This window comes from Zea mays, chromosome 4 (assembly GCF_902167145.1).
Source record: "Zea mays cultivar B73 chromosome 4, Zm-B73-REFERENCE-NAM-5.0, whole genome shotgun sequence".
NCBI lineage: Eukaryota > Viridiplantae > Streptophyta > Magnoliopsida > Poales > Poaceae > Zea > Zea mays.
The window spans coordinates 204882462-204910114 of NC_050099.1; the positions used below are offsets into that span (position 1 = coordinate 204882462).

Sequence of the window (27653 nt, forward strand, 5' to 3'; positions counted from 1 at the left end):
CTCCATGGTGGAGTTGGTAGAGAAGAGTTGGAGTTGGTGGAGTGGAGCAGTCCTAAATGCCCCTTAAATTTGGAAAGAATTACATGGGCACCCAATATTGAATTGAGTTGAAGACATAAAAGATCCGAGGCGCTCGATCGCAAAAGCACCGCTCGTCTCTAGGGATGAAAACGGAAGAAATCAGTCGAGATAACTCCTCTCTCGTTTTTTACTTTCACATTTTTATTTTGGAAACATGATCGAAAATGGGCCGTCTGAAACGACATAAAAACGGGGCTAGTGGGATGATGAAAACGAACCAAAATGAATGGAACAAATCGATAACGGATCGAAATCGGACGTTAAAAACAGAAACTTCACCGTACCGAGTATAAAAATAAAGTAGTTTTGTGATTAATTGAAATATCTCATCTAAACATATAGAAGCAATATATTATAATATAGATATGACTACTAAAGAAAATAATTAATTATATTAGTTTATTGCGATATGACATAGTAGTCTATGATTTGTTTATTATATTGTCTAAAACGATATATTATAAAAACGAGATATCATGACTAAAAACATGATTAGTCAAAAAAAAAGTCGAAAATCACTTGTGTGCTTTCCGTCCTATTTACTCACACATCTGCCAAAAATAAAAACAGTCTTGTTTGATTATTGTAATTTCATATAAATTGGAGTGTATTAGAATGAATTTACTATGCATTTAAACTGACTCAATAATACCAAATCCACATAGATTACGGTAAAACGAACACGCCCTAAAATGGAACGCCCACCGTTTTCACTAGAGTTAGCAATGAGGTCCCCCTATCACTGATTCACCGCGAGAAATTCCTCCATTAGAGGATGAGGATGGGAAAATTTCTTCCCCCATGATGCATCATGTAAACAGAAAAAATTCTTCTCCCGACAAGTAAACATGAACAGAGATGAGGAAGCATTCGACATTCCCCACCACGTTTCCGCGAGGCTCATTAAACTTACATGAGACGATGTTTTTGTGTAATAGTTAACGATAAAAATAAATAATTATCTTGTCAAGAGATTTATTCATTATACAAATGTGTTCAAATTGATGTATACATAATCTTTACTCCTATTAAGGCTGTAAGGGGTAGGCTGCCTCCCCTGGTTCTGCCTTCGGTGAATCTGCACCGTCCGCTCGCTTCCGTAAATCTACACCGTCTGCCCGCTCACGCCCACGTTCGTCCCCCCGCCTCCCCCTTCCCCCACCCCGCGTGAGCCGCCGCCGCCCCGCCTCCCCCCTCCAGTCACGGTAACCGTCGGCGGCCCCGTGTGCGCTGCTGGGGAGGCCGCCGCGCCGGAGAAAATGCCGGAGGAGGACGAGGAGATCGTGGTCGCCCCCGCTCCCGTCACTACCGCGCCCCTCGACCACAGCCGGGTATGCCTTGCCCCCGCTCCCGTCACTACCGCGCCCCTCGACCCTCCCCTCCACTCGCTGCGACATCGCCCCATTCTCCCGTGATCACCGCCGAGCAAACTCGACCGTGGTCCTCCTCCTCGCCTGTTCCTTCCATCAGCTCGAGCGCTCGCTCCCGTATTTTTCTCTCCCCGACATCGTGTCCTCTGCGCTCGCCTCCTGCTACCTTTCTCTCCTCGACACTGTGCCCGCCGCGCTCGCCTCCCCCACAATCCCCTCCATCTCGCATCCCGCTCCTGTCCTTCCCCTTTCTCTACCCGACACCGTGGTCGTCGCGCTGACCTCCCACACAATCCCCCTCCATCCGCGCGAGGACGTGGAGTTGTTCGTCTGTTCCCTCCGCAGTGGCATCTTCCTCCGTGGGTGACTTCTGTGCGCTCCCCTTGATGGGCGCCACCACAGCGGCGGACCAGATCTTGTTGAGCTCGAGGAGACGACGGTTGACCTCCTTGGAGTATGCCTAGAGCACCTCTACCCTGCTTGGCCCCACTGACGTGCTGCTGCATGATTTCAAGTTCGAGCTAGAGCAGGTGCTGAGAAGGGAGATCCTGTGCAACGAGAACTGTGTCACCGGTAGCAGCACCCCATTGTTTGGGACACTTTGTCATCCACGGGGGTGGGGCCACCGACGCCTTCTACTCGGGCCAGGAGGATGGTTCGTCTGAGTTAGGGGAGAAGACGCGTCGCAGCCGCCTCAAGTAAATTAGTGGTCGGTCTCCCTTGCCATGGAGACGGGAAAGCATTAGCGGTCGGCACCAGCCTTCTTGGCTAGCTAATCTTCATCGTACCCATCAATTTTTTGAGAAATTTTTCTTGCATATATATAATTGTTGTGGTTTGGTTTGTGGGGGCAAGAACTGTAAGCACAACCCTGAAATACATATACAAGCTAGGAGCTTTATACTGGCAGAGAAAAGGATGTGATCATGCAATATAATGGCAAATCTGATGGTTTTTATTAGAGTGGGTGTTTCTTTAGTAGCTTGAACTTGGTTACAGCTGTAGCAAATCTGACGGGCACCAAGTTTGACTTCTTGGCCTACTCGTCGGCGCTCAAGCATTTGGTACTTGGTCAGGTCTACTTATTACACGGTTCTTTCCTGTTCAAGTATCCTTGTCTTCATGGTGGCAACATGATTATTCTGGTCACCATGGAAAACTATACTCTTTTCATATTTGGATACGGACAGACAAGCAGAGAAACACCAGTTGGTCAAGATGTTAGCTGGTTTCCAGCTCGGTGTGATTAGGTCACTTGCACTCTTTGTTGCTATTGTCATCTGCAACAAAGCTCTCATCTGCACGCTTGGTTTTCCGTTTGGTTAGTACAACATACTTTGTTTTTCCCATGCATCAATGCACCTTGAATAACAAAGCATCAAGTATAGCTGCTTAGAGCAGGATGTTGACTTGTCTTGTTTATGAACCTATGTAGCTACAACATTAACAAGCTAACATCTGACGGTGGCCTTCTGCACCCTTCATGTGGGATGTGACATAGCGCTTGCATTTTTTAGCCCAAGATGATTGATGGACAAACAATGATACTCTTTGGGTTGCTGAATAGCACGTCAATTAGCCTTCTCACCCTGAGTTTCGGATTCAACTACTAGATTCTACTAGGTAAGCTCGTTTAGGTACTATCTTGATCTGGTCCTCTCTTTTTGATAATAATCCTTATTCAGGTAAGCATATCTGTTTGTTCCATTTTTTGTTTATGTTCTTCATCAGTTTCATTGTCAGTAACTAATTATTTAGATACTCCATTATAAAGTTTGTCAAGTAGAGTTGTAGCAATTTCAAGTAATCTAGAATGGAGTGTTCCGTTTTGTTTCCTGTTAAGTGGTTATGAAGTCTGATTTGTTTTCTCCTCTATACCTTGGGAAAGAATACCCACCACATTGTCAAACTTTATTATCCCTAGCATATGTGCAACTTTTAAATAGTTGTAATGCCTCTCTTTGAAGATATCGTAACTTATCCTTTGGTACAAAACTTACTCTATTGCATAAAGAGTGGCTTTTAATTATTTATTTTTTTGATGTTGTAGTATCCACATCTTCACAAATATGCACTAAATTTTCGACGACCATAGTTATTATTCAACAAGCATAGTTATTTTATTGTCTGAAGATCCTGTATATGGTGACAAACACAGTTCTCATTAGCTTTTGGACCTCTGTACAAGTTCACAAATGCCCGAGTCAGAACCAAATATTTTGCGTCCTCACCCCCCAATAACTCACACCAAACACTATAATGTTCTGAATTCTTAAAGCCCATCTTCTCGTTATGAAGTCCCACATTTTTATTTATATTAATACCCTATATTGTTTTTTTATTTGGGGATGAAGTGCACAGGAGTTTTGTAGTGTGGGTGATGATGCTTATCTTATTCTGTGGGATGCTCGAACTGGCACTGCCCCAGCTGTTAATGTGACAGTTCTCTTGTTCTATATCTAATTGGATAAAATATGTTTTTGGCCAAAATTGAGTCCATGAATGCAATGCGGCTTCTTTTGTAATAATATAACTTCACTCAAAGAGGTGATGGGCTGTTGGTTTTTAATGAGACCATTGCAATCACATGGAGCTATTTATTTAGTCAAATTGGCCTGAGATACTTTACTTGATGCATGATAATTGTGTTTCTAATTTTATTTCTCGAATGACTGTTCATTTTCATTAACTTAACTGATATAATGTGTTGGGAAATCGATCCTGACTGATTTATTGGTCGAAAGTATTTTGTTCAGTTTTTTACTTGTTCCAAACAGGGTGATATTATATTTATTTCCTAATGTGGTGTACGTTTAGAATTTTCTTTTTCAGGATATGGAGTTTGTAAATGCAGCATGGACTATGATGTTAAAAGTTATTTATTATTTATTTCCAGGTTGAGAAAGCTCATAGTGGAGATGTTCATTGTGTTGATTGGAATCCCCTTGATGTTAACTATATCTTAACTGGGTATGATGGCATTAAGGCTCGATTCAGCATAATCGTTGAAACAAATTTGATCTCTATCAGTTCCTTATACGTTCAAGTAATGAATGTTTCAATTGATATTTCAGGTCTGCCGATAACTCTGTCCGAATGTGGGATCGTCGAAATCTGGGTTCAGGAGGAGCTGGTTCTCCAATTCACAAATTTGAAGGCCATAAAACTGCTGTTCTTTGTGTTCAGGCAATTCAGGATAATATTTTTGCTGTTATTTTCTCTTTATGTGGATGTGGCTGCTTTCTATGCTGTTTTTTTTACCTTTTTTTGGCCATAATTCTCTCTTTTGGATTTCAGTGGTCACCTGATAGAGCATCTGTTTTTGGAAGTTCTGCAGAAGATGGTTTCTTAAACGTGTGGGATCATGAGAAGGTAACCACTCATACACTGAACTATCTTGTATTTTCTGAAGGAACCATGCACAACATCGGTGAAGATGATTGGGTTCAATTGCTTGTGATTTCTCATTATTTCTTAGGCCTAACTAATAGAAGTGTTTGTAATGGCATGTGGGGAAGAAGAAAAAATCTAATGTCCCAGCCGAGCTTTTCTTTCAGCATGCTGGTCATAGGTTTGTTTTCTCAGATGCAAAAACTAACCCTTAGCATACATGCTTCTATGTCTACCATGCATTTCATAATTCATATTGTACATCTTGCAGGGATAAGATTGTAGACTTCCACTAGAATTCGTCAGATCCTTGGACAATTGTCAGTGTCTCTGATGATGGCGAGAGCACTGGTGGAGGTGGAACACTGCAGGTACCACCTATTTCTTGCAATATTTTTTGACTGTCTTTTTGTTTTGACTGTCCTTTCTTGCAATATTGCAAACAAATGATTTTATAACACAAATATCAATCTGTATTTTCATAGTTAATTGGAGTCACTAAATCTTCTATATAAATGTCTTGTATTCTTACTGTTTTGTCTGTGCAGATTTGGCGCATGAGTGATTTGATCTACCGCCCAGAGGATGAAGTTCTTGCAGAGTTGGAGAATTTCAAGGCTCACTTGGCCAGCTGTGCACCGAAGAATTGAGTCATGTGGGTTACCTGCGGAATGCAATCCTGTGGAAACTGAGTAGGTGATGTAGTTTCCTGGCCATAAGTATGAGCTCCAGTTGACATTGAATCTGTCCTCTGATGCTCCTAGAGTTGTACCCTTGAGGGGCTTGTGCTTTTGTGTTCTTGGTCGCAGGTTTATTGATATGGCAGAATCCTTGTGTCAGAAACGTGCTTTGGAGGCTTTCCGTTTGGACCCGACGAAGTGGGGAGGTAAAATCTTGTATAGTCTAGCAGCAATATCTATTATGTTGCCATGTCGTATGTTCCTTTTTTGTGAACATATCTCTTCGCAGTCAATCTTTTACTACACTAAAGCTGTAGTACTTTTCTCCTTTCCTGGTTTGGATAATGTGAATTAGAGAAGGCAATGATGGAAAACACTCTATTTTACCTATGAGAGATTAAGAACAGTTTGTAGCAATTTAGAAATGTTACAAAGTTTGCAAGGAGTTCAGATTACATAGGATCAGTTGAGAGAATTAACTTCTGCATATGTAGGAATTGTTCCATCACAGACTAAACAACTTACCCATCTTACCTACATATAATGTGTGTCCACTCTTCTACATTATTATATATGTTTTTCAATATTTATCTTTTGTTTCTGACCATATTTCTCTCATAATGTTAGCTGCCTTTTCACCAAAATATTCTTAACTCATGACCAATTTTCAACCTCTACAGCGAATAATGTGCAACCTCTATCCGGTTCGCCCGCCAACTTCCATGTATACACTGCACTCTTGAGGCCACATGAAAGGATCATGGCTTTGGATCTTCCTCACGGTGGACATCTTTCTCATGGTTACCAGGTACATGGGTCTGGAGTTTCCTTGTACCTCCAACTATTTTTATTTTGATGCTGCACACAATCATGGATGTTTCCTTCTCTGTTGCCTTTATTTCCTTTCTGTCTCCGTGGTTGGTTTGGATTTCTTTATGGCTGTTCCATTATTGCACTGGCACCTGCTATGCAAAATTAAGTTCTGCCTGCATGCTTGATTATGTAATGCATACGTACTATCTGCAAATGAGTGACATTTTCCCATAAATTCTTAGTAACATTCAGATATGATGCTCTAGATACTCCTATAGCTCAAAAGTTCTACCTACTGTTTGCATACTGACACTAAGAAGATATCTGCAACTTCAATATTTTTTGAGACAATGCCTTACAGATTGGATGAAAGCACTGGATTGATTGATTACGATCAGGTCATTTGCCTTAGCAACGTGGGCGCACACTAGCTGTTCGCCGAAACTCCTGTGGAGTGAGTAGTGATAAGTATATTTTGTGACAAATGGACTGCATCGACAAGGATTAGGTTTTCTACACATTGTTTATAGTCTGACCCATGTATGTTGTTTGATTGATTTCATATCTGAAAGACATCAAAAGTGTCATGAGGGATATGTGATTGACACCCTCAATAGGTATTTTATTATGTGATATTGGACCACACATTGCCCTACTCTTTTGTGAGAGAACACATCTAGGTTGTCTCTATTTTGTTTGTGCACGAGTTTACTATGATGGTAACATTCAGGTGTCCTTAGTCTCACTAATTTTCTTAACTTGCTGTAATCAGGCTTCCAAGTCTGTCATTCCCTTGGAGGAGGCACTGGATCTGGAATGGGCATGCTTCTCATTTCAAAGATCGGAGAGGAGTACCCTGATCGGATGATGCTGACATTTTCTGTCTTTCCCTCGCCCAAGGTGTCAGACACTGTTGTTGAGCCATACAATGCAACCATGTCTGTCCATCGGCTGGTTGAGAACGCTGATGAATGCATGGTTCTTGACAACGAAGCACTTTATGACATTTGCTTCCGAACTCTGAAGCTGACGACCCCTAGCTGTAAGTTGATTTAAGCTCAAGTTTAATTTTCTTGTTTTCAAAATGTGTTCTTTGCGATATGCATTGTCAGAAGATTTATATTCCTATGATGGCTTTGCCACAATATATTTTTGCTCAATAATTTCATTGAGCTTTTATTTATTCGTATTGTTAGCAGATTATATACACAAAGCTACCGAAATAAAAAAACAAGCTGGCATTTGATCTGTACCAGATTTCAATCAATGATTTCGCTTCTTAGTGTTTACATAAATCATGTTGTCATTTAGTGTTTTAAAATTCTTGAATACTTCTGACAGTTTGTTTCTGAATAGTTGGAGACTTGAACCACTTGATCATTGCAACGATGAGCGGTGTCACTTGCTGCCGAAATAAAAAAAACAAGCTGGCATTTGATCTGTACTAGATTTCAAACAATGAATTTGCTTCTTAGTGTTTACAGAAATCATGTTGTCATTTAGTATTTTTGAAATTTTTGAATACTTTTGACAGTTTGTTTCTGGACAGTTGGAGACTTGAACCACTTGATCAGTGCAACGATGAGTGGTGTCACTTGCTGCCTCTGCTTCCTAGGACAACTGAACTCTGACCTGCACAAGCTTGTAGTCAACCTGATCTCGTTCCCTCGGCTCTACTTCTTCATGATCGGCTTTGCGCCACTCACCTTGCGTGGCTCGCAGCAGTACCGTGCGCTCACCGTCTCTGAGCTAACCCAGCAGATGTGGGATGCCAAGAACATGATGTGTGTTGCTGACCCACGCCATGGTCGCTGTCTCACAGCCTCTGCCATGTTCCGTGGCAAGATGAGCACTAAGGAGGTTGATGAGCAAATGATTAATGTCCAGAACAAGAACTCGTCCTACTTTGTGGAGTGGATCCCCAACAACGTCAAGTCCAGCTTATGATTAAGCATTATATATTTACTCTTTAGAAATTATTTGAGTTGGGTAGACATATTTATACCGTTCTGTATTTATGTTTAATCACAGATTTTACCGTCACTATTGTACTCACGTCGCTCGTCGGCAGGGCCCTAAGTCCATTAGAGGGTCACAATTTGTATTCCGTGGCATCGCACGTGCACATTCCTAGTAATTTCTTAATTCTGACAATGTGTATAAGTAACAATGATTTATATTAATAACAAATAATATATGTTCTAATTATAATTTAAACACGAAAGATAGACGATGGGAACTAGGAAAAGAAATTCTTCGCAAGCGTTCCTGGGATTCGTACAAGAAAATTTTCTATGTAGGAATACAGATGAACTATTCCGTGGCATATAATTTTTCATTGCCCATACATAGGTTTCACCCCTTCGTCCCCATCATCCGGGATTCATCCTTCGACCCCTCCCCCCCACGGTCCCTCCCCCTACCCACACCAACGCGCACACGGACCGGGAGTCGCAGCGGAAACCACAAAACCAGCGTGAAGGCGCCCGAACCACCGCGAGCCCCGCCCACCACTCCACGAAACCCAAACGCACCTCCGCAGCGAGGGATATCCCCCATCACCCCCTACCAGTTTCAATTTTCAAAAGGGCGTGGAGGCGCCGCACCACCGCCGCCGCCACCACTGACGAGGGAGGAAACGCCACCTCCCCGAGCCAGTCCGATGTTGTCCGACCAGGAGCTGGCCCAGTACGTGGAGTCCCTCGTCCAGCACACCGCTGCGCAGGGTGGCACCGGGATATCGGCGGATGCCGTGGTGCGCCAGCTCGGGGCGCAGCTCGGCGTTGACCTCTCCCCCAAGGCGCAGCTCATCCGCAGCGTCCTCGTCGCGCTCCTCGGCCCCGCGGCCGCGCCGGCGCCGGACCCCACGGGTTCGCGTAAGGATCCCTTCGACCCCGCAACCGCTGCCGCCGCCGGCGGGCCCCGCGCCGAGACTCCTCCACAGCAGATGCACTTCTCTACCGCCGCCGCGTCGTCGGCCCCCGCCCCTTCTCCAGCCGTTCCCCACTTCTTCCCGCAGCAGCACCAGCACCAGATGCAGTACTTCCTGTCCGCCCCGCAGCAGTATCAGCACCAGCAGCAGCAGCAACGCGCCGGCGCGTCCCCTTCGCCGTTTGACATCCCCGCGTCGTACCGCTACGGGCACCAGCCCTTGCCGCAGGCCGACCAGGCGCAGCTGCAGAGGCTCGTCCAGCTACAGCACCAGCAGCAGCAACTGGCCGCCGCGGCGAGAGTTGCAGCTGCAGCGGCACCGACTCCGGGGGAGAGTCCCCGTGCGCCGGAGCCGCCACCGGCGCCGGCGCCGGCAGCCTCCAAGAAGAACAGGTGACACTCCTGCACTCTTTAGTTCATCTTCGTTACCCCTTTCGAGTTAGGGTTTCGAGCATCCACTTAGGTGCTAGATGCGGGTGCTCGTGCAGTTAGATTTAGTTAGGTAGAGTAGCGTCTACGCGAAGCAAAGCTCCTAAAGCTCTAGGATCGAAAGATTTGCCCTTTCCAGATTTTGTTTGTTGATTTGAGGTGGGATGAACCGGAAGAGCTTACATGTTTTTTTGGTGGTCACACGGTTTGTAGTGGCATGTATTTGGGCTTGATTGTTTCTGGCGGACAGAAATATCTATGAGGATATGATTAGTGGGGTTAGGTGAAATAGAAGGCAAGGAACTTCTTTTCAATGGCTCCAGTTGATTCATTTGAGGAATTTGAGGCGCCATTTCTACTTGTATTAGACATTTAATGCCCGTGGCTCCAAGCTTAGGGGAGGCGGTCGTCTTTCTAGTGTACCTGTGAAAACCTTTGAATGCTCCCGTAGTCATGTCAACCATTCATGCAGAATTAAATTCCCCTGAGGCCATTAACGTAGGAAATGGATTCCCTCAACCCCATCAAAATGTTTGCTTTTCAAGCAACCGGCTTCAAACGAAGAAACTTCCATCACTGCCAATTTGACTTGCAGAGTGGGCCCCACATTTAGGTACTAAACTAGCTGGAACTTGAAAGGTATTTGTTTGCTATGTGGATTCACTTGAAAGGAATCTATCGCACTTTGTATGTACTAAAAAATCTGTACTACTATTCTGCAAACATCAAATTGTCTGCATGTGACATTGTTTCTGATATAGATCTCGACACTCACTTCACTCTCCTGGAACAAGACATGGATATGTCCCATGTTCTAAGTTGTCAGCGTTGGCTGTCATTTGCTGGTGTTCAGCCTGTTCACTGAACTCAGTGTTCTTGTTGTGGCAATGTAGCAGTGCTAGTGTTGGAGCAAAACGAAAAGGTGGTCCTGGAGGGTTAAACAAAGTCTGTGGTGTGTCTCCAGAGCTGCAAGCTATCGTTGGTGAACCAGCCATGGCTAGAACTGAGGTCCAGTCTTTCTAGCACATCTTTCTAATGCCTTGTCTATATGTTTACATCATGGCAGGAAACCTGACACTATCAATCAATGCAGATTGTTAAGCAGCTTTGGGCATACATTCGCAGGAACAATTTGCAGGATCCTAACAATAAGAGAAAGATTATATGCAATGATGAGCTCCGATTAGTTTTTGAGACTGATAGCACGGACATGTTCCAGATGAATAAGCTTCTGTCCAAGCATATACGTCCTCTGGAGAGTAAAAGTAGGTGTTTCTCCTGATGCACAATATCTTTGTTTTGCAGAAAAATACTATCTTCTTTACTGAACATGTGGTCCAAATTGTACCAGATGATTCGAAACCAGAAGCAAAGAAATTGAAGCCACAGGGTGATGAACCAATTTCTTCAGTTGAAACTGATGTTAACCAACTTCCCCTTATGGTTTCTGATGCGCTTGCTACCTTTTTTGGTACCGGAGAAAGAGAAATGGTCCATTCTGAGGCTGTTAAGCGTGTCTGGGATCACATTAAAAGCAATGATTTAGAGGTTTGGATGATTTCTATCAGAACTGCTATGTGCTACTGTTCTTTTTTGAAATGTTGGGTCCAATATTAAATTATTATAATGCTTTGCAAGTATTTTTTTTTCCAACCTTGGGAAACTATAGAAGGTCAAAGGGAATCTCTATCTATGTTATGTTTAATAGTACCAGAATACCTGTTTTCGAATGAAAATGTAAATGCATCAATATTGGTAACTCTTAACTGCATTCGCTGTGCTTTAAACTGATGTCATATATGAAAACATGTCTAATTCATGTCATTTTTTGTTAGTTGGACTGTTGGACAACCCTGCTTGGTCAATATCTTTTTTTTTCTTGGTAGATCTTTTGCTTTCTATTTTCTATCAGATTTGAGTTTGGTTGGTGGCAAGGTTGTTGTTGGTTGATGAACTAGATGCATACAGTGGTTGTTTGTAGCTATGTGTTGCTGAGTGTACATATTTCACATGTGGTTCAATTTTCGAACTTGAACTATTAAATTGGGCCAGTGTGCTTTTCAATATTAACATCATGGCGATATATGAGGATTGTTATTATTTTTTTGCAGATTGCTTGCATCTGCAAGTTGTTTTTTTTTGCCTACCCTTTTGACCTATGACAAGAGTGAAGCATAAGCAAAGCATGTTCCATATAAGCCCATCTTTTCCTTTGGCTTTTTTCATACTTAATTGACTAGTAATGATTCTGCCACCTAGCATTTTTGGAGGAGTTGCAAACGGATCCGCCGGTTCACCAATCATTGACGGCTCTAGAACCGCTAAACCTACATTACACGCAATAGTACCTAGAATTACTACTGGAAAAATGTATAAAAGATCGTTGGGCCACGCGGGTTCCCCATAATAATTATGTCCCATCCCTTTAGCTAATTTTGCTCTTAATACAGGATCATTTAAGTCAGGTTTCTTTGTTATTGGGATAGGTGAATTCTTTAGGATCCATCCCCCAAAGGAACCGGAATAGGACGAACGAACCGGCCTCCGCGGATATCTTTGCTTCGGAACAAAACAATTAGCATTAGGCTCGGTCAACTGGAATGTGTATTATCCATATGGGAGATCTTCCAATCGAGAAGATCCATCGATCTGAGACGAAGAGAAAGGGCCCATTTTCTTTACTTATTCAATGATAAATCTGAAAATAAGCAATAGGTGACTTATGTTATTGGCTACCGTACTGCAGAAATTTGCTTTTGGTCTATGGCGAGTGTAATGCATTCTTCTATTTTCCTTTTGTTTTGTCTTTGTCATGTGAGTTGCCTCTGCTCATATTTGCTGGTTTGCTTCATTAGTTAATTATTTTTGGGGGTACATTTTCTGTAAAAAAAAACATATTACAGATCCTTGTATAACCATCTGGTGTCTGCATAAGTGCAAACAGGTTGGTAGTCTGATTGGTTTTCTTCTCTTGTTATGTTTCAGGATCCAGAGAATCCTACGGTGATACTGTGTGACTCGAAGCTTAAACAACTCTTTGGACGTGAAAGTCTTACCGCTCATGGTGTCTCGGAGTTGCTTTCAGACCACCTTTACACGCAATCTACCAATATCTGACTGGTTAGTTACCGGACTTTCTCTTGGCAAATACGTTTCCCTTCCTAGTCGCGCTTGTTGGAGAATTTCAGTCGTCTGCCTTTTGGCCCTGCTTTGCCCTCTGTTAAATCTGCCGCAATAGTAAAAGGAGTCGACCGACCGCAGTCAAATTGGTACTGCAAAGTTTCGGCCTAACCGAATTTAGTTGTTCTATTCAATCTGTAGATTTCTGACCTCACTCAGCTGTGCCAGATGCGACTGTTTGGCTTGTTGGCTGCAGGCGATACGATTTTCTGGACTCGGCTGGGCTAACATCCTGGGTAGTAGGCGCTGATGAAAGGACAAGGGATCTGCTCAAATTAAGTGTTGTATTTGTATCCTCCATATTGGTGAAGACTGATTTACAGTAGTAAGGGAAAAGGAAATGGCAGTTGTGTTGCATACTATCTAGTCAGACATAGTAGTCTACGTGACTTGGAATGATGCGGCGTTAAACTAAAAAGGACAGCGAGAGCTGATGTAAATTCGGCAGCCGTATACCGTAGGCGCGTGCGTTTTCTGGTAAGACTCTCTTGCATTGCTAGTGCCCTAAGTTGACTCGAGACATCTGTACCTCGAAATGTTGCTGTGTTAGGTGATACCTAACCTTAATACAGTTTAGATCGTTATCCTTACTCATCCTTTTCCTGAACCCCTGCATGTATCATCATTGTGTGTGCATCGTATGCGGCAGCAGCTGTTTACGAAAGGAACAGCTAGCTACTGCTTTTTTCTGTTCCTGCATGATGCAGGCCGTTTACAAGATCCTGCCTACTGTACAAGGCTAGATACTTGCTCCTTGCCCTCCTGGTGGTGCTGCTGGTGGCGACGGCGACGACGAAGCTACAAGTTCTTGAGCAATGCGTAGAACAGCAGCATGACGAGGAGGCCGATGACGGCGCAGAAAACCATCGTGCTCCTCTGCTTCTCGTCGAGGGTGCCTTCTGGCAGCACCTTGTGCACGACGGCCAGGACTACCGCGTCCAGGTTCTGCAGTCGCAAAAGATAAAGGAATCTCAAACTGTTTTAGACCTTGTTTCGCTATCTGTTTGCCATTGATCGCATCGTGTGCTTGCTTGCCTGCTGCATGATCCCAAGAATCCTCTGGAGCAGCGGCACGCAGGTCTTGTTCACTTGGCTGCGTGCGGTGCGACGGCGACGGGGAGACAAGGCGGTTATTTAGCCGGTCGTTCTTTTGCTGCACGTGCAAGCATGCGAAAGCAGCTAGCAGAAGGTACCTGATGAGCAGGAGGCCGCGGTAGACGTGGGTGGTGGAGACGTTGCAGTCGAGGTCCCAGGGCAGCTTCTTCCCCTTCCACTCTGCAGAGCAAATGGTTCAGGGCCATGCTGAAAAAAAACCCCACGGACTGACTGACCAAGCAAGAGCAACAAAGTGCTGTTTCGACCGACCTAGAGACCACTTGACGCCCAGGTCGAAGCCTGCCTCGTCGTCCGGCGACGGCTTGAGCACGAACGACACGTGGTGCCGGACCATCAGCGCGTGGAGGAGCAGGAACATGTCCTGCAGCAACAACAACAACAAGCTAGTAGGGCCTTGTTAGATACGATTTGGCTGTCTCTCCTCTCCTAGGATGCATGATTAGTGAACGCTCGTTAATAGGATCTCAGCTCGTCGTCGGTTTCACCTTGCCCAGCCGCGGAACGTCGACGGACCGGAGGTTCCCGAGGAAGTAGAGGCACTCGTCGCCGAGCAGCTCCAGCAGCTCCCTGACGCTCCGGTTCTGGATGGCCGAGTTGAGCTTCACCATCCTCATCACGGCCCGGAGCCTGTCTCCTCCTCCGCCGCCGCCGAACAGCCCTCGGGCGCGGAACTTCGTGCCGGCGTCGGCGCGTCCTTCTCGCGCCGCCGGCGGCATCCTGCCATGTCTCGGGACGGTTTTGGGTCGGCGGTGCGGAGGAAGACAGTGCGGCTGCCGGTGACGGCGACGAAGCGACGACGGGAGGGGAGGAGGAGGAAGACGCGGCAGCAGCAGGGTGGAGTCCATGGAGCCGGATGGAGACAGCAGGAGGTGCGAAAAGGACGTGCCGCCGCCGCCGGCGTCTTATACGTCGCCGAGGAGTCGGTCTTTGCAGGCGATCCGTGCATGACCGGCTCGCAAGCAAAGGATTGGATTGCATTGCATGCGAGGGAAAGGGAAGAATAGAAGGAGATGATGCATGCTCTGCCGTGCAAGAGCGCAAGCTAGGCTGAGGAATTGGGCCGGTTTGCCAAGCAAAGCAAGGAAATGATGCTCTTCCAAACTTGGGTTAGGGTCCATGCATGCCCCCATAATCTATAGGGTACCTACGTCAAGCTTGTATTCGCGGAGTATTTTGTGTGAGCACGACAGAATGACTTAAAAAAAATCATGTTCAAATGTTAACCATCCGGCTCCCCAAATCTCTCGGAGGGAACCGTGGAGCCATTCCATCCCAACGGTCTTCAAAACCAAACGCTACGGTAGTGGAGCTAGTTGGGAACTTGGGATGGAGCGGCTCCGTCCGAACTTTTTTTAGATAGCCAGATGATTCAGTATCTGAGTATAATTTTCCTTTTTAGAGTCATTCTATTTTATATAAAACCAATCCAAACAATAAATTAGGAGTAGAATGGCTCCTACTCTGAAACTAAACACTGCCTAATGCTTGCACTCTAAGCAAGGGTCAAAGTGAGTCCCAGCTGCGGAGGTACGCAGATGTAATGGGCCTGTTTGGTTCAGCTTTTTTTCTGACCAGCTTTTCTGAAAATCTGGCTGTGGAGAGAATCTGGCTGTGGGAAGAATCTGAGTATCATTACGATTACGTGTGGAGGAAGATAAAGTTGTTCATAGGGCTCAGGATCTTGAAAGTGACGGATTCCTACTATTACAACGACTCAACTGATTATGTGTTTATGTTGATTTTGAATGGTTTTTGTTCCAACGAATTTTATAAAAGCTGGCTGAAAAGCCGAGCGTTTGGCAGTCCGCAGCAGCTTTTGGTGGCCAGAAGCTGGCAGAAGCCGAAACAAACAGGGCCAATATGTCCCAAGTCCACGGTCAAACTATTAGCCCAAATAGAGATCTCTTTGACAAGTATTTAGTGTCACACCCGGATTTAAGGGTAAATCCAGACACATCTTAATGCTAGAATCAAGTCTAACACATATGATCACTTATGATACAGAAATCAATGGCATATCTTTATTAAATAATAGAGGTTTTGTACAGAATAGCTAAATAAAATATATCATATGACGACAACGATCATCCACAACCATAGTTGACTGAGAGACGACAGTCTATACCTCTCCGAACTCATTGTAGAATCTTTCATGATCCTCATCTTGCGGTACATGTTTTTAACCTAGTGTGATTATAGCAAGGGTGAGCTCTCATAGGGTCATCGCTCAGCAAGTGTAGAGAAAAGTGCAGTGTAAGGCTTACTATGGAGAATGGTTAAGGCTAAACATTGCTTTTAATAAGTTGTTCAAAATTTTATTAGCAATTACTGTACGTATAAATGTATACCAACCCAATTAAATAATTGATCATAGTTAATAATAAATTTCACAATGCAATACAAATGATAGGTTAACTTTAATTCCATAAATTACTCATGAAAGAACCCGCTACGGTGTCCGGACTGTGACAGCCCTCCCAAGTTATCAGGCTCAAATGCACGAATCCTTGCCTTACTGGCCTAAATGGCTGTGCACGTGTACCGGGCAACTTAACAAGGCTATCGAGTTCGCCAACTGGAACTCATCATCCCAAGGATCTCCCACATAACAGGTATATTACAGTAATCACATTTGATACACAGACATTGGAGATAGAGCGGAAGACTTTTACAAAGTACGCTTTACATTCCAGAACTCAAGTTTTACATGGTAGAAAGAGATGTATTTATTACAAGTCCTGATAGTACTCGAAGTGCATAACTTAACTACAATAATTGGAAGGGTGAAGCCTCTCCATAAGAGATATATAAAAACATTCTAAGCTTCAAGTCCTCCACATGAAGTAACTAACCCAAAGATAAGGGAATAAAACTTCTCCTACAAAAACAACAAGGGATAAAAACCTGAGTACGCAATTACTCAGCAAGACTTACCCGACTAAAGAAAAGACTCTCAAGGGTATGCTGGCTTTTGGGAATCAAGATAAAGCTCATCAAAGTTCAAGGACTCATTTTGCAGAAAAGCTTACTAGAAGTGGGTCCTTAAGCCAAGTTTTATTTCACAAGTTAGTTTATTACCTGAATCTTCTAGCCTGAATCTAGCATTTTCCTAATCTAGATCATTCACTTGACCTACACTAGGTTGCTTTTAAAATCCAAATTTTGTTTCGCTTGTTATCTACGATGAAGGGCAGCAATCCAGTCTTCATATCCAAGAAGTAACGACGATCCGGATCGATTAATACCCAGCTGGGGATCTCCAACCACACGACATATGTAGCACTTAACCCTTGCATATGTCAACCATTCCCACGGATCCTCCACTACATGAACCGGCCCGCGCTACCCGGGAGCACATTACCATACCATTTAGCCTCTTGCCAGGAGGGTAACTGCTACTCCCACCATCTCCCACGCCCAGTGCGCGGTTGTCTTTTCACATATGGAATAGCCGGGTTCAGGCTTACCCATGACGAGGTATGTGGCCAGTTAAAAGGTCCTAGATCATCAGACCAACAATCGGTACGGTCCTTAATCGACACAGATGGGCGACCTTTCCTGCTCAACGTCTGGTCCCATTTTAAACTATTTCAAAACTTTGGCGCCTGACAGAGGGGCCATTCCTGGATAATGAATTTATCAACGTTTTGATGCCTTCATTATTCCAAGCCCATTTTCCTTTTGTAAAAACATGAGTCACATATCATAAAACATTTTTCTTAGTCTATCATCATGACTAAGCATCTCTAGTTTTTATAAAACAGGTGACAAGGTTTGGTAATCAACCTTTCAAGGATGGTAATGCATAAAGGGTTTAATCAATCAACTCCTATAACCTAATGCAGCATATAAGTGATAAAATTTTGTAAACACAAGGAAGGTGGAAAATGCACCGGGGCTTGCCTTATTGCAGCAGAAGATCCCAAAATTATTCTACTCTGGTAAGTAGTTAGATGAAACTCCACCACTGGATCAACAGGCACTGAAGTGAACTCCTTCAAACATCACTTTTTCTAGGTGTTCTACATGAAATGATATGAATATGAATGTTTGCTTATGTCAAAGAGAATGCAACTCGTAAAAGAGACAACACAGATTACTACTAGACTAAATCTATAATCCAGCATCTTAAGCTACAATTACCAGGGAACTACTTAACCCTAGACCTCACCACCTATCACTCCAAAACTTGTTAAGCCACCTCATCACTTCATTAAGACACTAGGTGTCCAAGTACTCAAGGTTGAAATCCTTTTTCTATTTTGAGCAACAATTAGGTTACTAAGCAAACCATGTCCAAACAGCTTCAAACTTTACCCAGGAGCTAATTGTTCAAGATAAACTTACATAAATTTTCCCATAATTTTTATTGCTCTATTTTCATTGAGTGATTTATTTCACTAATGGCAAAAGTATTTATAATTAAGTGGATATTTGACGACCAAATGAATATGCCCCAAAATGAACCAAATCTTACAGCGAGTGAATCTAAGCTTACGTAATACCGAGTCGAGTGGAGGTTCGCCAAAATGGTGACGAATCAAATCCGGGCAATATACAGAGAACCCGGCGAGCGACGTTCTGCACTCCACTATTCTATATTATCTAGTTCCCTTCATTTTCAACTAGTTGCAGCGCTGCAATTCACACGTATAGCCACAGGATTGACGTCGATGGTGCAAGCCGCTAGTCGACTTCCAAGTTCCGACCAGAGACGCAATACACCGGCGTGACTCCAAATACGAAGTCCACAACAATAATTATACTCGATCTAGAATATACACAACCATTTCGTCCTCTAGAGATCACAACCACTGAATGACATCGGCCACCAATAAAAGCTGCTGCACTCCTGAAGATCGAAGCTGGGAGGCCTCACCTTCGAACGGATGAAGGGCACGATGGTGACGTGGCTGGAGGTCGAACACAGCCAGCGAAGTTGACAACCAGCGAAGTACGGGTGACGGCGAAGTCCCGAGGTGACGAACAGGGGCAAGTGTCTGAGCGTGCGATGGAGGGCGCGCGACCAGAGCGTTGTGTCGGTGTGCACCAGGAAGTTGATGCCGAGTGCACAGTGAAGAAGGGGACGGTGGCCTTCGCCGAGGTGGGTGGAGCTCAGTGCCTGCAGGACGGTGACGCGACGAGGCTGTAGGGCGAGCGGTTTCGTGCTGAGCATAGAGGTAGACGATGGCTAGGCTGCGGCGAACACGGTTTGGAGGAGAGGTAAGTCCCACGGTGGCGAGGTTGAGCGTATGTCCGGCGAACACCGGCGAGGAGAGACGCGGTGATGGTGAGAGCGCTGAGCACGGAGTCGAGCGATGGAGAAAAAGTGTCGGCGTGGTGGGAGACACGACTGGCGCTGTCGACGAGAAGACCGGTGAGTAGGACCTTAAGCACAGCGCAAACAGTAGGTCCGGCGAGCCAACACAGAGGCAAGCAGCTGAGCGACGGTGGTGGAGACATAGGCATCTTGATCACCAGTATAAGCATGGCACGGACTAGCAGAAGTACCGGCTGAGGATTATTTAGGAGATGTCCAGCGACTTCCGGGGAGATATGGAAGAGAGAAAATATCACGAGATGGAGTAGTGTCCAGTAATTTCCAGGGCTGAACAAAGAGGCTACGTGGAGGGGATAAGGAGGAATTTGGTGTACACGAGAAGGCTTCCAGCCGAGCACTAATTGGATAAGAAACAGATGACGTGGTTTGGAGATAAGGATGGCTGGGATAATGACAAAGAGTGAGCAGTGGGAGAGACGCTTCAGGAGTTTGAGCGTGTGAGAGAGATGACGTGCTCAGGATAAGGAACGCTTATCGCATCAGCTAAGCGGCGACAAGGAGTAGAAATTGGATTGATTGCTCTTCATTTTGCTATAAGGTTCAGCTGTAGAGGGGTAAGGAGCAGCAAGATGGAGGGGATGAAAATAGAGTGCATGAACTGAATTTCAGTTCAGAAAGCTGAATTCAGTGAACTGTTTCTGATCTTCTCTCCCAACTAATCTTTCAAAATTATTTTCAAATTTGAATAACCACCTTTAAATTCCCAAAAGCAAAATTTGCAAAATTTTCAAAGTTCAAAGTCCACTACGTGAGGAATTAGAGCCCTAACACCAAATTCCCCAACCTGGAACAAATTTCAGTTACCATATGTTTGACAGCGCGGTTTGGAGCACGATTTGCTTCCAGTTTTAAGCGATGATAGGAACATAATGTTTACTAGGAATTGTTCCCCTACAGTAGATCTCCAGGTTTGCCATAATACCCACAGATCAAAGGCGCAAGGATTAGAAGCTAAACAGCACTAAAGCTGAGAGGAACTCACTGCCTTTCTGAAATTCAGCAAACTGAATTGAGTCCGATTGCACCGTGCCTCTCTGCTAACCCCCCCTTAAATCTCATGATTCCAAATAATAACAGGCCGACCTCAGTTAATAAAACCTGTTCATAAAACATAACTCTACAAACTTGCTACAGAAATCCTAGGTCAAAAATTCATGGATCAAAAGTTATAGTGCTCCAAAGTGGGGTGAAAACTCAAATTCAGCTGCATCAAACTGAATCAAAAACTGAACACACATGCCTGGCAGAGAATGTTTGGGCACAATTTACTTCATTTTTGTGCAGCACCAACCAAAACTTTCTTAAGGAGATTTGCTCACCATTGGTCTTCAACTTTGCTGTAGAGACATACCCCAGAACTCCATGGATCAGGCACAAAGAAGCTCTAAAGTTGCACAAAAAAAAAATTAAAATTCAGGTTTAGTTAGTTGCACTAAGTATGAAATCCAAATCTGTGAGCTCCATTTTGGACCACCTTTTCTCCAAGTTCCAAGTAGCTTTAGGGGCCTAACCTTTAACCAAACTTATACACCAACATGTGGTATTTCACTTTGGTACATAACTTTAACCCATAGCTATATGTATCAGCCACTAACAGGCCTCCAAAGTTGCTTCAGAATATAAAATCTTCAGTTTCAGAGATTACTGTCTGAAACTCCACAAGTATTACAACCCTATTTTGGACCAGTTTTACACCCAGTTGCACATGGTTTTAGGAGCAAGTTGTCTAAGCAAATTTGTATCCCTAGTGTAGCTCTACAACCTTGTTATAATGTCCACCTTGAAACTGTTTATAGATCAAAAGTTATGAGGACCCAAAAACAGCTAGTTGATATTATTTTCAGCAAACTTCAAATCTGATTCAAAACTGAATTAAGCATTTTACTCTAGCTTTTCCTCTAAAACATGGAGTTCTCCATACATGAAAGTTGTTCAACTCTCCAACATCTACAACTTTGATATATGGATCCCTAGCAAATTCTCTCTAGATTTAAAATTCCACTTTTGGGCAACTTTAGTGTTTCATTTGAGATTGTTTTCTCCAGTCAAGCCTCTCATCTTTTGTCCATCATTTAAAGGTAAAGTTGGCCTTTAACTCAAGGCCCAACTATGATACATAGTTTCCATGGCCAAAGCATCTTTAGCTTAGGAGCGGTTTACTTGCACTTGATCTCTCATTAACTCTCAAACTTCTCTAGCTCTCAACAAGACAACACACTATCCTTGTTTCGAAATTTTTAGACCTAGTAGATGCATTCTAGGTGTATCAAGCAAGATTATGATGATGCATATGATGTAATACCAATGTTTTAGTTCTCGTAACACCAGGGGTGTTACACGGACCGAAGGCGATATAGGAATCCCTCGTCCGAAAAGCTATCACAGACAGATCGATCCGAAGACCTCCCTATACATGGCAGCTTCTCCACCCCGCTTGCCTCTTTCGGGAAACGATTAACTCATAGTAGCTTTCTTAATTAATCAATTAATGACGTCTTATTCCACCTTTATGGTAACACTGTTATCTCCTTGTGGTAGCTTTTCTAATTAATCGGCCAAAAGTGTCCCATTCTATGATCATATGGGTCGGCGGCTACGGGAGTTCAGTGGGCCAACGGGTGAAGCAACGGCCCACAAAGGCAGGTGAAGTCTTCTTTTTTTATATTTTATATTTTCCGTTTCGAATTTTATATTTAAAATTTTAAATTCAAATTCCAGTCCGAGTTCAAATTTAATGCACAATAAAATAAAAACTCTAGCATGGATGCAAAGATATAACTTTTTTATCACTTTATAATCCTATTTAAGCAAGTATTTTTAAATATGCAATTCTTACATACGAAAAATATTTATATCAGGAAAATAATTTATAGGGTGTAGTATTTATTAAAAGATTCTCTAGCCTTCACATTCTAGATAATATCTCCAAAATACATTATCCAATAGCTTAACTTATATAAGGATCTTCCCATATTTCTTATCTTCTTTATAAGTGCACAAAAAAAACTCAAACTTTAAGTTTGATCCATTTTGGAGAGTAGCTTTGAAAAGAAAGGGAATTCTTGTTAGCAATTTTTTTATCAGTATAGTATGACAATCCCAAACTAAAATTTTGAGTGTTACATCCAGATCCGTTCTAAGAACGGCGCACATGAAGTTTGGAGGCCTGGTCGGCCCATGGGAACGTTCTGGGACGCGGAGCTGCTGTTGCAGTGCTTGCACTAATAAAGCCATTGGAGGCTTGACGGTTGCCAATGCCAATGCAATGTTTGGTTCCTTCCTTCCTTCCTTCCTTTCTTTCTTTCTTTCTTTCGTGGAACTTCTATCAGAAATGTCTTTGCCCTGAGCCTGAGGACTGCCTAATTGTGTGTCTCTGTTTGTTGACAACGCCAGGGGACAGGAGGACATACACTCGTGTGGACCACGCAGAGAGTGTCACACGTCAGCCGCCACGCGCTCCCCGTAGCGTACGCAATCTCCCGGCCACGCCGCCGCCTGGGCAGGCAACGGTGCCCTTTTTCTCTCTCGGCATGTGACTGAGTGGTGCAGAATGAGCGCACGCGACGGCCTGGTGGCGCCAGCCAGTCCGTCTGCGTCGCCGGCGCGCGCACGACACAAGCTTTTCGCCTTTCTCTTGACGCTGCCTGCCGCCGGTACGGTGACGGTGACTGGGCCGGCGGCGGCCGGCGGTCCGACGACGATCCGTGACGGTTTTTTGAACGCCGACGAGTGCAGCAGGACCGTTCGATCTCCTCGCAGTAATGCATGCGCTACTGGTCAACGTATATTCTACTAAAGTCAGTCAGGCAGCACATCAGTAATGAATCCGGCACGGAAAAGAAAAAAAAACTTGTATACGTACACACGGACACAGAAGCGAGTGAGACCCGACACGACGGCTAGAGCAACTTGTTTGGTGAGGGGACCAACCAAACCTTTTGGCCATAAACTTCTCCAATGTCAAACAACAAGAGGGTGCTCTAGATATTGGGTAACGGAGACGATTGGACGGGATATTGTGTGGCCAAGGATGCAACAGTCTGCTTTTTATGTATTGTTGACGTCTTTTCGGAGCGTCAAACACTCAATAAGAACCGTGGCGGTGCCCTCTGCACAGGGCGGACGGTCCGCGCGCGGGGCCGGACGGTCCGCGGCCTGGTGCGAGGCGCGGTGGTACTCTCTGCGCAGGGGCGGACTGTCCGCGGCCTGGGGCCGGACGGTCCGCGGCCTGGTGCCCGGCTAGGGCTTCTCTGCCTGACGGCCGGACGGTCCGCACCCTGGGGGGCGGACGGTCCGCGCGTACGCAGAGGCGGCGGAAGTCGCCGGCGGCGCCTGGATCTCGCTCCCAGGAGGGACCCCGTCGGGGAGGAGAGATCCTAGGTGGTGTCTAGGCTCGGGCCGGCCGACCTAGACTCCTCTAATCGACGTAGAGCCGAAGAGAGACGAAGAATTTGGGGATTGGATAGCTAAACCTAAACTAGACTAGAACTACTCCTAAGATAAAATGCGAAATAGAAGTTGTATTGATTCGATTGTTGATGATTACAAATCGGCCGTAGACCTCTCTATTTATAGAGGAGGGGGGCTGGACCCTTTACACAACTGATTCCGAGCTAATTCCGCAAATATAGCTAACAACCGTAGCACAAAACTCGGAACCCTAATCTGTTCTGCGCATGCGCGGACCGTCCGGCCCACAGGCGCGGACCGTCCGGACCGCGGACCGTCCGGCCTTAGGGCCGAACCGTCCGCTGGCTCAATATGGCGCTCAACATATGCCCCCCTGCCTTTTGGTGGAGCTGAGCAAACCAAAAGCAACTAACTCGATGTGATCACATCGGTTCTCTTAGGCATCTTGCCACATACTAGGATGGTACTGTTTGAGGAAACGCCCATTCAAAGCCTTAGGCAAATCCTTGCCTTGTAATGTTTGTAGCAAATAGGTGTTGCCAGACATCACCTGTTTTACTTTATAAGGACCCTCCCAACTTGGCGACCATTTCCCGAACTTCCGGTCTTTACTCCTTAGAGGCAGAATGGTCTTCCACACCAGGTCCCCTACTTGAAATGATTTTGCTTTGACCTTCTTGTTGTAGGCCTTGGCTACCATGATCTTGTCCTTTTCTATTGCTCCCAAAGCTATCATCCTCTTGTCGGTCACCTCATCAATATTATCCATCATTGAATTATAATAATCAGTAGCAGTTAGATCATTTTGTCTGGCGAACCTGACTGCATTCAAACTTATTTCCACAGGAAACACTGCTTCCTTGTTTCAGCATCCACCAACCTTCGGCTTATATATGTCACCACATGCTCCTTCCCCTCGGTTTCTTGTGTCAGAACAGCCCCAATGACCTTATCCTCAGCTGCAATGTATAATCGGCATGGTACTCCTGCTCGTGGTGCTTTTAATACGGGAGCCGAAGATAAGTATTTTTTGATGAGATCAAATGCTTCTTGTTGTTCTGCCCCCAAGCGAATTCGGCATCATTCTTAAGCCGAAGAATAGGGGTGAACGCATCAATCTTCCCGGCTAGGTTAGAAATAAACCTTCGTAAATAATTCACCTTGCCGAGAAACCTCTGTACCTCGACCTTACAGGTCGGAGGTCCCACATTCCGAATAGACTTGATTCGGTCAGGGTCTATTTCTATACCATGTTCATGTATGACAAATCCTAAAAACTTACCAGCCGACACTCCAAAAGCACATTTACGTGGGTTCATTTTCAAACCATACTGACGCATTTTATCAAAGGCTTTGCGCAAATCAGCTATATGAGAACTAAACTCAGCCGATTTGACTACAATATCATCAATGTAATCTTCCATAGTGTTTCCTAACAATTCATGGAAGATCAAATTCATAGTGAAAGGGAATTAGGCTTACACCTAGTCCCTAATTAATTTTGGTGGTTGAATTGACCAACACAAATAATTGGACTAACTAGTTTGCCCAAGTGTATAGATTATACATGTGTAAAAGGTTCACACTCAGCCAATAAAAAGACCAAGTTTTGGATTCAACAAAGGAGCAAAAGGGGCAACCGCAGGCACCCCTGGTCTGGCGCACCGGACTGTCCGGTGTGCCACCGGACATGTCCGGTGCACCAGGGGACTCAGACTCAAACTCGCCGCCTTCGGGAATTTCCAGAGGCACTCGCGCTATAATTCACCGGACTGTCCGGTGTACACCGGACAGTGTCTGGTGCGCCAAGGAGGAGCGGCCTCAGGAACTCGCCAGCTTCGGGAATCACCAACGGCTAGTCCGCTAAAAATCACCGGACTGTCCGGTGTGCACCGGACTGTCCGGTGTGCACCGGACTGTCCGGTGTGCACCGGACTGTCCGGTGCGACTCCGGAGCAACGACTACCTCCGCGCCAACGGCTCTCTGCGGTGCAATAAATGCGCACACAGCGCGCGCAGATGGCAGGCGTGCCCATACTGGCACACCGGACAAGGAACAGTAGATGTCCGGTGTGCACCGGACACCCTGGAGGGCCCACATGTCAGAAGCTCCAACGGTCAGAATCCAACGGCAGTGATGACGTGGCAGGGGGCACCGGACTGTCCGGCGTGCACCGGACTGTCCGGTGCGCCATCGAACAGACAACCCTGCCAACGGTCAAGTTTGGTGGTTGGGGCTATAAATACCCCAACCACCCCACCATTCATTGCATCCAAGTTTTCCACTTCTCAACCACTTACAAGAGCTAGGCATTCAATTCTAGACACACCCAAAGTGATCAAATCCTCTCCAATTCAACACAAAGCCCTAGTGACTAGTGAGAGTGATTTGCCGTGTTCATTTGAGCTCTTGCGCTTGGATTGCTTTCTCTCTTTCATTCTTTCTTGTGTTCAATACTCACTTGTAACCAAGGCAAGAGACACCAATTGTGTGGTGGTCCTTGCGGGGAGGTTTTGCTCCCGGTTGATTTGAGAAGAGAAAGCTCACTCGGTCGGAGGGACCGTTTGAGAGAGGGAAAGGGTTGAAAAAGACCCGGCCTTTGTGGCCTCCTCAACGGGGAGTAGGTTTGAGAGAACCGAACCTCGGTAAAACAAATCCTCGTGTCTCACTTCATTATTTGCTTGCGATTTGTTTTCACGCCCTCTCTCGGACTCGATTATATTTCTAACGCTAACCCGGCTTGTAGTTGTGTTTATATTTGTAAATTTCAGTTTCGCCCTATTCACCCCCCCTCTAGGCGACTTTCAATTGGTATCAGAGCCCGGTGCTTCATTAGAGCCTAACCGCTCGAAGTGATGTCGGGAGATCACGCCAAGAAGGAGATGGAGACCGGCGAAAAGCCCACTACAAGTCACGGGAGCACTTCATCAGAAGAATCCCGCACCAAGAGGAAGGAGAAGAAGAAGGACTCCTCCAAACGGAAGGAGAAAAAGTCTTCCTCTTCTCACCACAAAGAGAAGAAGGAAAAATCTTCTTCCCACAAGCCGCATCGGAAAAGCGACAAGCACAAGAGGATGAGGAAAGTGGTCTACTACGAGACCGACACTTCATCAACATCGACCTCCGACTCCGATGCGCCCTCCGTCACTTCTAAGCGCCAAGAGCGCAAGAAGTATAGTAAGATCCCCCTACACTACCCTCGCATTTCCAAACATACACCTTTACTTTCCGTCCCATTAGGCAAACCACCAACTTTTGATGGTGAAGATTACGCTAGGTGGAGCGATTTAATGCGATTTCATCTAACCTCGCTCCACAAAGGTATATGGGATATTGTTGAGTTTGGTGCACAGGTACCGTCGGTAGGGGATGAGAACTATGATGAGGATGAGGTGGCCCAAATCGAGCACTTCAACTCTCAAGCAACAACAATACTCCTCGCCTCTCTAAGTAGAGAGGAGTATAACAAAGTACAAGGGTTGAAGAGCGCCAAGGAGATTTGGGATGTGCTCAAAACCGCGCACGAGGGAGACGAGCTCACTAAGATCACAAGGCGGGAAACGATCGAGGGGGAGCTCGGTCGGTTCCGGCTTCGCAAAGGGGAGGAGCCACAACACATGTACAATCGGCTCAAGACCTTGGTGAACCAAGTGCGCAACCTCGGGAGCGTAAAGTGGGATGACCACGAAGTGGTTAAGGTTATTCTAAGATCTCTTATTTTCCTTAACCCTACTCAAGTTCAATTAATTCGTGGTAATCCTAGATATACTAAAATGACCCCCGAGGAAGTTATCGGGAATTTTGTTAGTTTTGAGTGCATGATCGAAGGCTCGAGGAAGATCAACGAGCTTGATGATGCCACCACATCCGAAGCTCAACCCGTTGCATTCAAGGCAACGGAGGAAAAGAAG

The 27653-nt window shown here is 45.1% G+C and overlaps 2 protein-coding genes and 3 long non-coding RNA genes across 5 annotated transcripts; 4 read left to right on the top strand and 1 right to left on the bottom strand.

Annotated features, from left to right (window-relative positions):
* The first annotated feature begins 3803 nt into the window (after window positions 1-3803).
* Window positions 3804-4631, top strand: LOC103655852 (uncharacterized). The gene is made up of 3 exons (XR_002268873.1): window positions 3804-3887; window positions 4348-4421; window positions 4526-4631. It is a non-coding gene; the product is annotated as an uncharacterized lncRNA (long non-coding RNA).
* Window positions 4632-4973: 342 nt separating this feature from the next.
* On the top strand, window positions 4974-5727 carry LOC109945614 (uncharacterized). Its single transcript, XR_002268872.3, has 3 exons — window positions 4974-5022; window positions 5113-5212; window positions 5390-5727. It is a non-coding gene; the product is annotated as an uncharacterized lncRNA (long non-coding RNA).
* Window positions 5728-7117: 1390 nt separating this feature from the next.
* Window positions 7118-8281, top strand: LOC103655853 (tubulin beta-1 chain). Its single transcript, XM_020552809.2, has 2 exons — window positions 7118-7376; window positions 7884-8281. The coding sequence occupies exons 1-2, from the start codon at window positions 7151-7153 to the stop codon at window positions 8279-8281; spliced, it is 624 nt and encodes a 207-aa protein (XP_020408398.1). The 5' UTR covers window positions 7118-7150.
* A 353-nt stretch (window positions 8282-8634) lies between these two features.
* On the top strand, window positions 8635-13468 carry LOC103654486 (formin-like protein 5). The gene is made up of 6 exons (XM_023302395.2): window positions 8635-9658; window positions 10588-10702; window positions 10788-10959; window positions 11046-11242; window positions 12680-12814; window positions 13071-13468. Exons 1-5 carry the CDS (start codon window positions 8643-8645, stop codon window positions 12809-12811), a joined length of 1632 nt encoding a protein of 543 aa, XP_023158163.2. The 5' UTR covers window positions 8635-8642; the 3' UTR covers window positions 12812-12814; window positions 13071-13468.
* Window positions 13469-16589: 3121 nt separating this feature from the next.
* On the bottom strand, window positions 16590-19526 carry LOC100502162 (uncharacterized). Its single transcript, NR_160008.1, has 3 exons — window positions 18870-19526; window positions 17894-18012; window positions 16590-16868 (listed from the first exon to the last, which is right to left on the bottom strand). It is a non-coding gene; the product is annotated as an uncharacterized lncRNA (long non-coding RNA).
* Window positions 19527-27653: the final 8127 nt, after the last annotated feature.

What these genes read in the sequence shown, in the direction of transcription:
- LOC103655853 (XM_020552809.2), top strand. Translation starts at nt 7,151, where the DNA reads ATGGGCATGCTTCTCATTTCAAAGATCGGAGAGGAGTACCCTGATCGG. An exon ending in GAAGCTGACGACCCCTAGCT is followed by an intron (nt 7,377 to 7,883) that starts GTAAGTTGATTT and finishes GTTTCTGGACAG; the next exon opens with TTGGAGACTTGAACCACTTG.
- LOC103654486 (XM_023302395.2), top strand. Translation starts at nt 8,643, where the DNA reads ATGAACTATTCCGTGGCATATAATTTTTCATTGCCCATACATAGGTTT. An exon ending in GCAGCCTCCAAGAAGAACAG is followed by an intron (nt 9,659 to 10,587) that starts GTGACACTCCTG and finishes GTGGCAATGTAG; the next exon opens with CAGTGCTAGTGTTGGAGCAA. An exon ending in CAGCCATGGCTAGAACTGAG is followed by an intron (nt 10,703 to 10,787) that starts GTCCAGTCTTTC and finishes CAATCAATGCAG; the next exon opens with ATTGTTAAGCAGCTTTGGGC.